The sequence below is a fragment of the Solanum tuberosum genome, unplaced genomic scaffold, assembly GCF_000226075.1.
Source record: "Solanum tuberosum cultivar DM 1-3 516 R44 unplaced genomic scaffold, SolTub_3.0 scf00322, whole genome shotgun sequence".
Classification (NCBI taxonomy): domain Eukaryota; kingdom Viridiplantae; phylum Streptophyta; class Magnoliopsida; order Solanales; family Solanaceae; genus Solanum; species Solanum tuberosum.
Window position 1 is genome coordinate 463,720 of NW_006239245.1, and position 14,346 is coordinate 478,065.

At 33.0% G+C, this 14,346-nt stretch overlaps 3 protein-coding genes across 3 annotated transcripts in view; 2 read left to right on the plus strand and 1 right to left on the minus strand.

Moving 5' to 3' along the window:
- The window catches only part of LOC102588959 (uncharacterized), a 6,242-nt gene extending 1,319 nt beyond the window's left edge, over window positions 1-4,923 (minus strand). Inside the window, exons 1-2 of the mRNA XM_015314820.1 lie at window positions 4,087-4,923; window positions 1,297-1,698 (exon numbers count right to left, since the gene is read on the minus strand). Of these exons, the coding sequence (XP_015170306.1) occupies window positions 1,297-1,559 (263 nt within the window). The 5' untranslated portion in view covers window positions 1,560-1,698; window positions 4,087-4,923. The remainder of the gene's footprint in view (window positions 1-1,296; window positions 1,699-4,086) is intronic.
- A 104-nt stretch (window positions 4,924-5,027) lies between these two features.
- Window positions 5,028-8,503, plus strand: LOC102589280 (uncharacterized). Its single transcript, XM_006360380.2, has 4 exons — window positions 5,028-5,181; window positions 5,882-6,096; window positions 7,796-7,944; window positions 8,025-8,503. The coding sequence occupies exons 1-4, from the start codon at window positions 5,130-5,132 to the stop codon at window positions 8,107-8,109; spliced, it is 501 nt and encodes a 166-aa protein (XP_006360442.1). The 5' UTR covers window positions 5,028-5,129; the 3' UTR covers window positions 8,110-8,503.
- A 3,123-nt stretch (window positions 8,504-11,626) lies between these two features.
- Window positions 11,627-14,080, plus strand: TRII (tropinone reductase 2-like). Its single transcript, NM_001288311.1, is given in 5 exon segments — window positions 11,627-11,694; window positions 12,043-12,250; window positions 13,164-13,380; window positions 13,488-13,600; window positions 13,901-14,080. Coding segments are annotated over 5 exon segments (786 nt in total).
- The last annotated feature ends 266 nt before the right edge of the window (window positions 14,081-14,346 follow it).

The window sequence follows — 14,346 nt, forward strand, 5'->3', positions numbered from 1 at the left end:
TTCCCCTAGGCCTTTGATCTAGTTATAAGAGTGTAGCGCATGATTTGTGGGTTTGACACACATCACAAATTTGAACCCTGCTACAGAAATAAGCATGCTATTAAAAAAGGAGAGGAGTAGATGACACTCCCATTATTCAATGAGTTTCGGAACGTGCATTGCTGGACTTAGAGGATTTCCCAAATATTGAAAAAAGAAGTTGGTTATGAATTTGATGTTCTGGTTACACTTAGGCGAGAGATTTGATGGAGCACTCACTGACAATTTCATGAGGATTATTGAAACTTCTATTAGAGCACTTGCAGGAGTTGAAGACCCTGATATTGCTACAAAGCAGAAGAAGATATCCCTTTTTTACCGATCAGATGTCACAGGACCTCAAAAATTTATTCAAGTAGTCGAGTCAACTGGTTCAGGACGATTCAAGGGAGTGACATTTCCTAGATAAGAGATGAAATTGAACAGTATCATCAGTCCTTTCTCTGGAGCCTAGTCTTTATTGTTCCTGTTTTTCTAACCTCCATGGTGTTCATGTATATTCCTCGTCTAAAGGATGGCCTAGAAATTAAAGTTGTCAACATGCTTAGCGCCGGAGAGATCTTGAGGTGTGTGATCCGGTGCAATTCATCATTGAACGTCGTTTCTACACTGGTTCGTACAATATAAAAAAGTGAGGTCTAGAAGGGTAGAGTGCTGGCAAACCTTGTCCTGACCCCTATATTAGGATACAAAGGTTGTTTCCAATAGACTCGAGAAAACAGTGCAAAGCAGTCCAGAAAGAGAAAGCATAACAAAGCATACTGAACACTACAACTAAATAATACGATAATCAATGTACATGAAACAAAAGATAGTAACAGAAATTACAACCACTTGTATGGACGGATAGCAATACAACACATTACTACCTAGTAATGTCCTATAACCTCCTACACTAATTTGTATCCTCCACAAGCTCCAATATAAGGTCATGCTCTCAATAAGCTAAAAACTACGTCATATCCGGTCTAATCACCTCTCCTAAAACCAACCATAGTCAACCTCTCACACTTTCACACATTTGTGCATCTGCATCTCCATGCCTGAACCATCTCGGTCTAGCTTCCCGCATCTTGTCCTCCACCAAAACCATTCCTACCTATTCCGAATATACTAATCTTTAATCCTATCTCTCTTACTATACCCCTACAACCATTAATGAACAAATATCCATTTTTCAACCCATCACAAAATTAACAAAGTATGTATTCATAAATGCAAGACAAATCAAATAAAATTTTTATAAAAAGCTCAAACCTTTGACAAGTAAATAATGAAGGGTCAGGTGGAACACCCAAAGACTCAGCTGCTACAGCTAATCTCTGCCCAAAAAACGCACCAAGTGAAGGTATGGAACCTTCGCCACTAGCCCAGGTAGCAATATCCTTTATATGCTCCAATTTCAGCATCGATTTCGCATTAACATGAGTTTGTTTCTTCTTCACACCTGATTCTTCTCTTAATGTAATTGAACCAAGTGCTTTACCAACTCCATTCTTCCTCGATGATTTCTTACCCATTATTGCTGTCGGAGATGATTTTCTGCAGTCGCCGGAGATCAGTAAAGGAAACCGCCGCCGACTTCCTCTGGGTACGTGAAGCTGATATAAGCTATATTGGGCTGGCTTTACTTAAACCCCATATTCTAACCATTTCCAACTGAAAAAAATACTTAACAATGTTAGAATCGTTAGCTTAACTGTTTCAATTTATACTACTCACTTTTCTTTTTAGTCGGTCTTCATAAGATTGTAATATTTCCTAAGGGTTTTTGCTTTCACCATGTTCTAAGCTTAACTAAATCTGCATGGATTTCTAGAGGTTGTACGAGTAACTAAATAAAACTACAGAAAACCAAAAAAATAACTTGGTCTCATCTTATTTATACCTAGTTGGTATTTTTTATATCTCAGGACTCGGATTCTGGAAGAGCACTCACGTGTTTTTTTAGTACTTCACATTTATGTGTTACATAGCTAACTCCTGAGCTCAATAAGTTGTTTTTCCTTCTTTTGATTTTTCCTATTTTAAAAATCACAATGTATGTGTGGAGTTGATTTATTCTTCTTAAAATTTTATACTAATCACTTTGAATTTTGGCCACCTTCATGTTGAATGAGTCATTGTCTACTTTTCATCCTTTTTCTAGGCTTGCATACTAACTTATAATTGATATTTCACAGGTGTGAATCTATCATTTAGGCTGGCTACAATTGTACTGCACGGATTGAGAAGAACGTAAGCTATGACTAATTTTAGTACTCAAACCGATGATTTATAGGTCATCTTAATGTAAGCTATGACTAATTTAGTGCTCGAACCAATGACTAACCGGTCATCCTAATGTAAGCATGACTAATTTTATTACTCAAACTCATGACTAATATATATCCTAATGTAAGCTGTGACTCTATGACTAATTTTAGTGCTCGAACCCATGAATTATAGGTCACATAGGGATATAACTTTTTACCCGTGATTTAAGGCCCCCCTTCAAATTAACAGCAACAGATAAGGGAAAAATAAAATCTTGCATACATGCAGCATATTATGGAAAAAGATAAATCGTTATAAAAAAAACACAACAATTTAAGAAGAAGTTGACAATGAATTCAAGCTCACCTGATATAACAAAGAAGCTCAAATCGAAGAAAGAAACGAAGGTGGTGATAAAGATATGGCAGAAGCAGAGAACAATTAGATAGAAGAAGTTGAAACTGCAGACTTTCTTTTAAGCTACGTTATGACGTTATATGCTAGCATGTTTTTCCGAACAAGCAGAGTGTAACAGTGACAACAAATTCTCTATTCTCTTTGGGTCTTGAGACCTGTTGACAGTGCGCTCCTCATGAAGTTTGCTGATTTATTTTTCCTACGTGGAGCACCGACTGTTTAATTCCTCTATTTGGTATACTAAAAGGGAAGTTTATTAAGATAGGTGTTGTTGACACCCAATTTTGACCCTCTCCGATAGTAATTAATTTCTGAGCCTCTTAACTTTCAAAACGAATTAGAATAATTAGCTTTATAAAATTCAAATATTTTTTTTTCGAGGTTACTTTAAGTAATTTTAGTCAATCTTATAGCATTTCATAATTATATATGTAATTAGTGTTTCTTAAATATTAAAAAAAAAACTAATTAATTATACACGAACAAAAGAAAGTGATTTGACAATTTGTTAGACTTAGTCTAAGCTCAACCGGAGAATTCTCAAATGGACACTTAGTCACATATTGTATGCAAATCATGAATAACATCAAATTCAATTCATTTAAACAAATCTAAATTAAATAATCTCAAGGATAAGAGCACACACAACTTGCTTGGTGATTAACAAAAGGACTTAACCTTAGACACTGCACAAGAAACTAGTGGAAAAAGTGATTAACTTTGACACAAAAAAAAGTTACTGCCTCAAGGAAATAAAAATCAAACCTCACATTTCATCTCACTATTTCCTACTTAAATCACACTAAATAAACCAAATACACATAGCTAACATTATTTGTGTCGCAACTACTCAAAGCAAGGAGCAAAACAACTAGAAAGAAAGAATCAGTTTATCATTTTTCGCTACTCGAAAATTAACTAATCTCATAACCACAAGCAACAAATTAGACAGAATGGAGGCATAAACTTGACTCAAACACGACATGCTAAACAATAGTACAATCATGAGATTTGAAAATGGAGAAAACAAATTGTCATATCCAACAAACAATAGGCAAAACAACATACAACTTTCATACTAATCAGTTATAAGATTCAATCCTCATCTTGAAAATCCAATAACATCAATAGTAGCTTAAAGACGATGAAAATAAAGAGTATGGATTCGACGACATTCAAGTAAATGGACGAGAAGAAAACAACAAGACAAACCCAAATAGAGAAACAACAACATCAACTACGAAACGGCAAATTTTTTTGAATCCACGCTAAGAGGAAATACTGAAATCGATTCAAGATAGACATAGTATCAAGACACCAAGAACTCAAATAACAGAAACATGAGACGAAACGAGATAAGGATGCGGTTGTTACCTTCTTCTGGGCAGCGAACCGGACAGCAGCGAGAGGACGAACTTCTTCCACCACACAAATTCAAATCTCGGGCAGCTGACCACAAAATGCAACCCGGACCCAAACAAAAGCTCTCTCACGACTTAGGATTTAGAGGAAACGTGTATGATTTCTTGAGTATCAGAGTCTTTTTCTCTCAATATTTCCCCTCTGTTTTCTCTAGCAAACGTTTCTAAAAAAAAAATTAAAACTAAAAAAAAATCCCCCCCTTCAACAGTGAACAATAAACCATATATATAGCAGGGAAATAGGGTTTCGAATGGGGGAAAAAGGATAAGAAAAAATCCTATTCAAAAGGCCAAATTTGAAAATTCAAAAACTCCAAAACCTTTCACCCTTCGACTAAAACACCATTTTCTTGAGGTTTTGACTCATTCCGAAAGGGGAAAGGGGGACGGACAGGTGGGATCAAATCACCCATCCTTGAGACGCTACGTGTCTCCATCTCGCAGCTGCAAGGACGAAAGCACGACTTGCTTTTGCTGCTGCGCTTGTACGAGAAACAGTACTAGGCCGAAGAAGGCGCGTGAACAGCTACTGCTTTTCGTTGCTTTTGCTGCGTGTTTTTGACGCGTCGGACAGCTGCTGTACGTTTTTCTGGGCTGTTGGCTCGTTTCTGGTCACTTCCTGCGTGAAGAAGAAGGGTAACAGGGGTCTGGGTCTGGTCGTTGTCGTTGTAATCGCTGTATGTATTGTATGTATTGTTGGAGTGGGTCTTTTTTGTGATAGAAAAAGGAGGTGGGTCGGGTCAGAAGAATTAAGTTGGCTGGGAAAATTGTTGCTGCTGGAAATAAGAAGAAGCTAAGGGGAGTGGGCTGCTGGAAGGTGGCCCAAAATTCTTGGTCTTTACTGCCATATTTGTCATCTTATTTATTATTTATTTTACATACTAGTACTAGAGAGATAAGGGAGTAATATAGACCTTTTGTCTAGGAACGTGCAACCAATGGTGAGAAATATCTCCAATACTAACACAAGTTGTGAAATGCCATTTTAACCATAAGATGGGGCTCAGTTTACATATGCTCTCTGTACACATTTCTTCTTCTATTACAAGTAAGTAAGATTTCATACTATTATTCTTGTGTTTTTCGTTATATTTACTTGTTGGAATTCAGTAGCTCCATCAACAATAACATTTACTTTTTATTTTCAATTTCCATTTACAGATTATAATAAATATTAGAATAAAAAATGGAGCAAATTGAACCATGAAAATTAAGAATAGCATATTGGGGTAGGGTTATGAGAAATGGGGAGGGGCATTAGACGAATCGAATCCTTACCAATTTAATTTGATGTTATTTACTCCCTCTTTCTAAATTTATATGTCACAATTTGAGTCAAATTTCTTAATTTTAACCATAAATTCGGATTTTGGCTTCTTTTTTTTTTTTTTTTTGGAATTGAACTTTGAGAAGCACATTTAGCTATAAAATTTTGAGTTCATCTTGAAGTTGAATTTTAGCTTTTGAAAAACAACAAGATGGTGTTTTCACTTTTTTCATTCCAAATATTCAAAAAAAAAGAAAAAATTATCTCCAATTTGTATTCATAGCCGAACTCAAATTTATACGTTGAAAACAAAAACTATTTTTTATCATCAAATTTTACTTTTAATGTACTTCCTTTGTTGCTTTCCGTGACTTATGGTTAGGTATGTACTATTATTCAATTTTCCTATTCTAAGATATTGTCTCACCTATCTGTTAGTAGAATTTTTTCCTATAGCTTAACTTGCTTTTGATCTTTGAAGTAACTGAAACATTGAAATCTAGAGATTGCAATGCCTTGTGTACAAGCATTTATCCTTGTGGTTCTACCAAGTCAAAAGAACCTGCAGCCAGAAGAGTGCTCAAGGTATCTTCCGCGGTTTTAGAAACAGCAGCATCTATTGCAGTTGCTGCTACTGTTGTGGGGGCTGCCGCAACTATTCTTGTGAGGAGAAATAAAGCTTCTGAACCAATTGAGGTGCGTTGAAATCTGAGAAAGAGTTATTTCTTTCCATAGAAATACTTGTTCATATCCTTGAGCAGTTAAACAAGGGCAGAAGAACAAATATATCTCAAACTATCGTAAATGATATGCACATACCCTCCGTTAAAAAATTAGAGCATATATACCCTTTATACTAACGGATATACACGTGTTATAATTTTATTCACTGTTTCGACATTTATTAAATATCGGATCGACGGATAAGATTGTGTCACGTGTCCCTATTTAGTCTTCCGTTAGAGTGAAGGACATATATGCTCTAGTTTTTGTACGGCAAGGGCACCAATGTCCCAAAAATATGACGGAGGGTATCTGCATATTGTTGGTGTAATATACCACAAATACAATACATTACCGTTGAAATAAAATGAACAAAAATTTATAAACAAATCTTTAGGCTGAGACACAGATATCTCGCTCTCTTTAAGGAGATTCAAGCCTACTGCGGCATAATCTACACCGATCCAACAGTATCACTCTTGACTTGTCCCCTTCAAGATACAACAGTCTTAACACAAAGTATAACTCAACTCTTAGACAAGAGTTGAGTCCAAAGCTCCACAAAAAAACATCTTCCTTCAACATATAAATATTCTCTCTTGTATATAGTGAATATAGTTGAAGACTTAGAATATTATTCTTTGTCTCAACTCTCAATTTCACTACTACACTAATCTCAATATAAACACAATAAAATACTACTCATCTTTTTCACTCTATATTTTCTTGTACTTCTCTTGTTTCTTCTTCTCATTAACACAAAGGAATACCACACTATTTATAAGTGATGAATTCTTCCTTGCAATGAATAGGAAGATAGTGGGTAGTAAATTTACCAAATGAATGGCTCAAATGTTATGTAAGTTACAAGACATAAAGATAGAATAATGGATGAAAGGAAGAGTTGGTGGTTACACAATTGATGAGAGTAAAGAGGCACAAATGTAATGTCCATCAATAGACAGAACATGATGCATAATGTGACATATAATATATTTTTATTAATATTAAAATGTCACACCAACACATACCATTTACGATAGTTCGGAGATATATTTGTCCTTTTTCTCATTAAACAATATTGTTATATTGGGGATGAAATTACACTAAGGGTATTTTCTGATACTGATCTTGAAGTATCGAGAAAGAGTAGCCTTTCCGACCATGGTTTGCTGACATTTCTGTCTTTCAAGAAAAAAGAGGAAAGATATTTGTTGTTCATGTGTTTTGGTGATAGCACCTTGTTGTTGTTACGGTTCCTTGATGTTACGCACTACTTTACTTTGTACTAGCCGTAGTATTGAAGTTCTTGTTTTTTATATCTAGCATCGTCAGTTGTTTACTGTGTGTTTCGATTATCACACTTTTTTGTTGTTCTTGTACCTTTCTACACTGTTTTGTTTCTAGCCATTCAGTGAGGTTAACTGTTAGCCTAAGGTACCAATCTGTAGTAGTTTATTTGCTGCTCCTATTTCCTCCATTTCAATCTGTTTGTCTGGTTTTGATTTGACACAAAGTTGAAGGAAGTTTTTCAAACTAACCAGAAAAGAGGAAAATCAATATGGAGAGTTGTCAAGTAGGGGGGAAACCAATAGTTAATTTGTTGCTCAAATGTGCTTGTTTTTATGCTCTTATACAACCCACGTTGATCGTTGTTTTTATCCATAGACAGGCCCCGCTGAGAATCTGTGAGGATTGTGGTGGCTCTGGAGTTTGCGCAGAATGCAGAGGGGAAGGATTTGTGCTAAAAAAGATGTCGGATGAAAATGCTGAAAGAGCAAGACTGATGGCAAAAAATGCAGCTACCAGATATACAGCAGGGTATGTTTCCAATTCCGTTAAGCCTCTCATTCATATGCAACGAGCTCTAGATACACGAATTCATTTCATGCATTTGGCAGGCTTCCGAAAAAGTGGGGCTACTGTATGAAATGCAATGCTGCCCGATCCTGTAGTTCATGTGGCGGCGTTGGCAAGTTGAACTAATTGTTCTTCATTAGACAGACATTTGTCAGAGACTTAGAGTCTCACTAATGTTCCAAATGGTGGGACATGACACATTGCCACAATACAAATTCAATTGTGTCTCAGTGTCTTCTTCATCAGAAACATATTGTGGCAATGCACAGGGAAGAGAATGAAGAATATATAGGCTTAATACATATTCAATTACTTTATCAAACATTCAGGCCTCAGTTTGTACTTAATGAAAGTCTGAATTTGAATGATTCAGACATTAGATTATGAAGTACATTTGTTTTCATTAAGATTTTAAGCACTTAAAGGTCGTTTGTTTGGGTGTATTTGGAGATATAGGTCATGGATTATGTATGGTACTATTTAGTATTATATTTGGTGGAAATTTTGGATCTATGTATAACTAATTGATGTATTAGTTATACATCCTACATGGTATTATAGTGTGTGTATGCATAACTAATATCTTCCATTTGGTGGTATTAGTAATATATATGATTTAATACTATGCGATTAAATATATGTAAAGACAAAAATACCCCTCAAATCTTTTTAATCATTTTGTTTATTTTTTTTGGTTTTATGTTTTATATTTATACTAATAAATTTATTTACTAATAAATTTTATTATTTAGAGAAGTTGTTTGTTGCTTAATCCAATACAATATTTGAAATGTGAGTTGTTTAACATTTACTAATTGAAAAGGTAACTACATGACCACATAACGTATGTGATCTTAATTGAATGTATTATTTGTTGATATATATATATATATATATATATGCAATTTTCTATTAATTTCTATTTTAAATAATTTATAAAAGAGAAAAAGACAAATATACCCCCGAACTATCGTAAATAGTATGCAGATACCCTCCGTCCTTTTGGAACATTGGTGTCTCTGCCATCCAAAACTAGAGCATATATATACACCCTTTATACTAACGGACATACACATGTCATAATCTTATTACCGACCCAACATTTATTAAATATCGGATCAACGGATAAGATTGTGTCACGTGTCCCTATTTAGTCTTCCGTTAGAATGAAGGGCATATATGCTCTAGTTTTTGGACGATAGGGACACCAATGTCCCAAAAATATGACGAAGGATATCTGCGAACCATTTATGATAATTCGGGGTATATTTATCTTTTTCCCTTTATAAAATTGCATACAAAGTAAATTTGGCAAAGAAGTTGCTTGCACAGTATGGATCCCATGTTTCTCTAGTTATTATATACATAATAAGCACCTCATTATTGATAATTGATGATATATACAATAGCGCCAATCACTATCTGTGAATTATTGAGGAAATAATGAAATCACAAAGTAAAATAAACAGGTCTTTACTTTCTAAAAATTTAATCTAAGTTTATTAGAATTTAAACGTACATTAGTCAAAATTAATAACCTGAAAAACCAAAATATTTTCACTAATACAAATTAAAGAGCGCTACCATTTGTCAATCTTCTTAATTTCCCCCTTAACAGGAGGACAACCAACACATATTTTCTACAAAAAAATATTTTCCCTGTACCAAACACACCCTTAATTGTAATGCTTGTTGATATGCTTTCGTTATTTCTCTTTTCATTTTATATTTCTAAAAATTTGCTATTAATTAAGATAGGCATAATATATAAACGTACTTTTTAACTTAATTTTATTTTGTATTTATGCTCTGTAATTTTGGTGTGTGCATAAATAGACACTCAAACTTGTCTAAAGCTGAACAGGTAAATACACACACATCCTACTTGGCGTCCTACGTGACAATTCACTCCTGACTTGACATCATACATGGCGTCCTATGTGTATAATGTCATGTAGGATGTGTGATTCTACTTATTAACTCTATATAAGTTTAAGTGTTTACTTGTGCACGTCCAAAATTGGAGGGCGTAGCATATTAATATATATTATATTATTAAGTCAACTAGAGCCCGTGTGAGATATTCAAAATCAATTATTTAGGTAAAAGTAATAACAAGGGTAAAAATATAAAATTAGATTTTAATATTTAAATTGGACAATTAAAAAAATAAATATATTTTAAATATAGTGAATAAGTAAAAATAAATCGAGCGAATATTTTAAATTAGTGATTTTTTTTAGTAAATATCACTACCATTAGTTCATGCAGTGCCCATCTTCCTATCTTTTCATAAAATTTTTATGTGTAAAAATAAAAATCTCTCGAAGCCATTCCAAATAATTCGAGTTCCTTAAAATTATTTTCAGAATATTTTAACTATGGAAAAATTGGACTGCGTACCAAGTATACCCTACATGTAGTATTCTTTAATTAGTGGGAAATTTTCACTTGGATGAGTGGATCAGATCATCCATCATGCCACCAACTGTACATAAATCATTAATTATTATTGACATAATAGTCACTTTTAATATAGAAAAAAATATTTTTTTTATATATTTTACTCACAACATTAATTACTCATTCTTCTCAAATCATTTCAAGGTCTTTTCATCCCTAAATGAATTAGGTGGGATTCAACGCTCTCCACACGCTCAAAATCAGACATTTGGAGGGTCCATAACGTAAAAATAGAGGTTCAACATCGATAAATATATTGGGCTGGATTTAACTTTAATCGATAATAAAATGGGATGAATTTAACTCTAATATCATGATAACTATGAATTTTAAGCTTAATTCAACCTTAAAATCAACTTATAAAGAGAGGATTGTCCAAAATACAACAAATAATATTAGTCTCTCTGTTCTAATTTATATTAGTTAAATTTATTTGACACAGAGTTTAAGAAATAAATAAAAACTTTTGAAACTTGTGGTTTAAAATTAGTGATAGATATATGTGTGGCTAGAAATCATTTAATTAGGGGTAACATGAGCATTTTAAAATTAAATTGTTAGTTTCTCCGTCCCAATTTATGTGACACATTTCAGTTTTCGAAATTCAAACTAATCTATTTTTTATTGTAAATTTTTCATATATCTTTTAAATATTATGAATTGTCAAATATTGTGACTTATAGTACTTTTAAAAGTATATGAAAAATATTTAAGATGTGTCACATAAATATTTTTCATATACTTTTAAAATATTTAAGATGTGTCAAAAAATTGAATGCGCAAATTCTCTTAAATATTATGTGCGAAAAATATATATAAATTTCATTTCAAAAAATTGATGCGCAAATTTTCGGTCAAACTCAAACGGTTTGACTCTCAAAAAATGAAATATGTCACATAAATTAAAACAAAGGGAGTACTAAATATTGAAGTCTGTCATTTTTGTTGAAATCGTCTAAAAAAGGAAAGTCAACCATGGAAATTGAAATTGTACAATGTGTCATTTCTATTGGAATCGACTAAAAAAAAAAGCCAGCCATGTAAATTGAAATTAAAATTTTGTCAATTATTAAAATTTAAAAAAAAAGAAAAGGAAAAGGATTCTATAAATCAATTGGAGGCTTCATTAAAAACTTGTCTAAAACCCATTTTTCAAGTCTTGTGCACTAGGCTAGTAGTTATGGCAGCAGGAAGATGGAATCTTGAAGGCTGCACTGCCCTTGTTACTGGTGGCTCTAGAGGCATTGGGTCAGTTTTTTTTTTTTTTTTTTAATTTAAATGATTATTTATGAGATTCTTGATTTATTCAACAAAATTTTGCAATTTAAATTAATTTCATCTATATAGTAATAATCTGTATATATGTTGTTCGGATTTTTCAAAAGTACTGTTGTGAGGAATTTCTTTACAAATAATGCATTTTTAGAGAGTTTAAGTATAAATATTTTTGAAGAATCTGAACAATCTGACAAGAACGAAATAATGTTTTCCTTTAAGTTAAAAGAAACCTTTTTTTTTGAGAACTTTATGATAGCACTCAATTTTTTTGATTCGACGATTCGATCTATGTGATGATGAAATTGATGATTAATTTAGGTATGGGATAGTAGAAGAATTAGCAAGTCTTGGTGCATCAGTTTATACATGTTCACGTAATCAAAAGGAGCTTAATGAGTGTTTAACTCAATGGAGAAGTAAAGGTTTTAAAGTTGAAGCTTCTGTTTGTGATTTATCATCAAGATCTGAAAGAGAGGAGTTTATCAAGACTGTTGCTAATCATTTTGATGGAAAACTCAATATTTTGGTAAGTTTAATACACATTTCTAAGATGAGATCGTAATGTCCGCTCTGGATCTAGGCTCATACGGTTTTAAAATGCGTCACTAGTTGGTAAGATCTGCTTATTTATAAACCCAACATCTCTTTTGTGTGTTTTTGTCGATGTGAGACTTCTAATCTTAAGTTGGGGCCTCACAGAAATATTTAATTACTTTATAACCCCTTTATTCCCGTTTATGTGATTTTTATTCCGATTCCAAAAGAATGTTGGGGATATTGAACCCCTTTTGTGTTTGCTTGATCAAGGAAGGCGGTTCTGAGACGTTAGTATGATAACCTAATTGATTATTTTGAAGAAAAGGCTTATCCCTATTTATGTTATTTTTATTCCGACTCAAAAAGAATGTAGTGGATGAACACTTTCATGTCTGCTCAATAAGGAAAGTGCTAAAGTCTTTTCTAAATGTGTGCAGGATGTTAACCTAATTGATTATTCCGAAGAAAGGACTTATCCCCATTTATGTAATTTTTATTCGGACTCAAAAAGAATGTGGTTGGTCTTATTATGTTTGAAAATAATTTAACTTTAAACTTCCTATTTAACCTTTAATCACAAAAATATCTATATCACGTTTTAGATTACAAATTTCAAAAGTCTTTTTATGCAACCTCAATTGAGATGGAGGAAACATCAAGTTCTATATGCTTTTCTGAATGCTTCTCAAGCCAAATGGAATCTTAAATTGAACAAATGATCTACTAGAAATTATAATGTTAGTGATTCTTCATCCACCGATAGAATAAATATTTTCGAGTTTTATTTATAACATATCAGCACAAAATGTTGTTCAAACATGAGACGATCGCTCGTTATCGAAACATGTACCCTTCTTTTAGAGAAAGATGACATTTTGAACCATTTCTTTTTTTCTCCCTAGGTTAATAATGCTGGTATTGTCATATACAAAGAAGCTAAAGATTACACTATGGAAGATTACTCTCTAATTATGAGTATCAACTTTGAGGCTGCTTACCACTTATCTGTACTTGCACACCCCTTTTTAAAAGCATCACAAAGGGGCAATGTTGTCTTTATTTCTTCTATTTCTGGGGCTTCAGCATTACCATATGAAGCTGTTTATGGAGCAACCAAAGGTAAAACGTTCTCAGAAATTTCGTTAAGGGTGTTCAAGAAATACAAAAGTTATACCGTATAATTTTCTGACGAAGAATGTTCAACTGACTACCTTTGTTTGCAATAGGAGCAATGGATCAACTCACAAGATGCTTAGCGTTTGAATGGGCAAAGGACAACATTCGTGTCAATGGCGTTGCACCGGGGGTTATTGCATCTTCTATGGTCGAAATGACTATTGTAAATATCATCATCCTACTTAAATATCGTCTTTACTGTCTCAGTTGAACACTTCAAATAACAAAATGATCATAATACCTCCAAAAAAAAACATGTGTCACATCTACGTTGACTATCCATAAGACACAATTGAGATGAGTTGGTGTGTTCAGTTGTCAGTTGAGATGTCTGAATGTTTACATGTCAGTTAAAGCCGAATTTGAATGTTTTCTTTATGTATGATGTCTAGAAGTTATTTACGCTGTCAGTGTATATAAGTTAAAACGTACTAATTTTCATTTTTTTATGTGTTTGTTGCAGCAAGATCCAGAACAAAAAGAAAATTTGGACAAGTTGATTGATAGATGTGCTCTACATAGAATGGGTGAGCCTAAAGAACTTGCAGCAGTTGTTGCATTTCTTTGTTTTCCTGCTGCTTCATATGTCACTGGCCAAATTATATATGTTGATGGTGGATTTATGGCTAATGGTGGCTTTTAATCATCATTTAATTAATTTGTCTATGGTTTTTGTAAGTTAATAAAATAATTATCTAGAGTAATCTTTTAATAATGGTGATTAATTTGTCTATGGTTTTTGTAAGTTAATCAAATAATTATCTAGAGTTTTAATAATGGTGATTTAATTTGTCTATGGTGTTTGTAAGTTAATCAAATAATTATTTAGAGTAATCTTTTTTTATAAGAATTAGTATATGTGTTTTTTAGTTATGATTATTGTTGTGTGATCCCTTTCAAGGGGATTAG

Coding starts and splice junctions, on each gene's coding strand:
- LOC102589280 (XM_006360380.2), top strand. CDS start 5,130: ATGGGGCTCAGTTTACATATGCTCTCTGTACACATTTCTTCTTCTATT. Junction 5,182..5,881: donor CATTTCTTCTTCTATTACAA/GTAAGTAAGATT, acceptor TGATCTTTGAAG/TAACTGAAACATTGAAATCT. Junction 6,097..7,795: donor AAGCTTCTGAACCAATTGAG/GTGCGTTGAAAT, acceptor ATCCATAGACAG/GCCCCGCTGAGAATCTGTGA.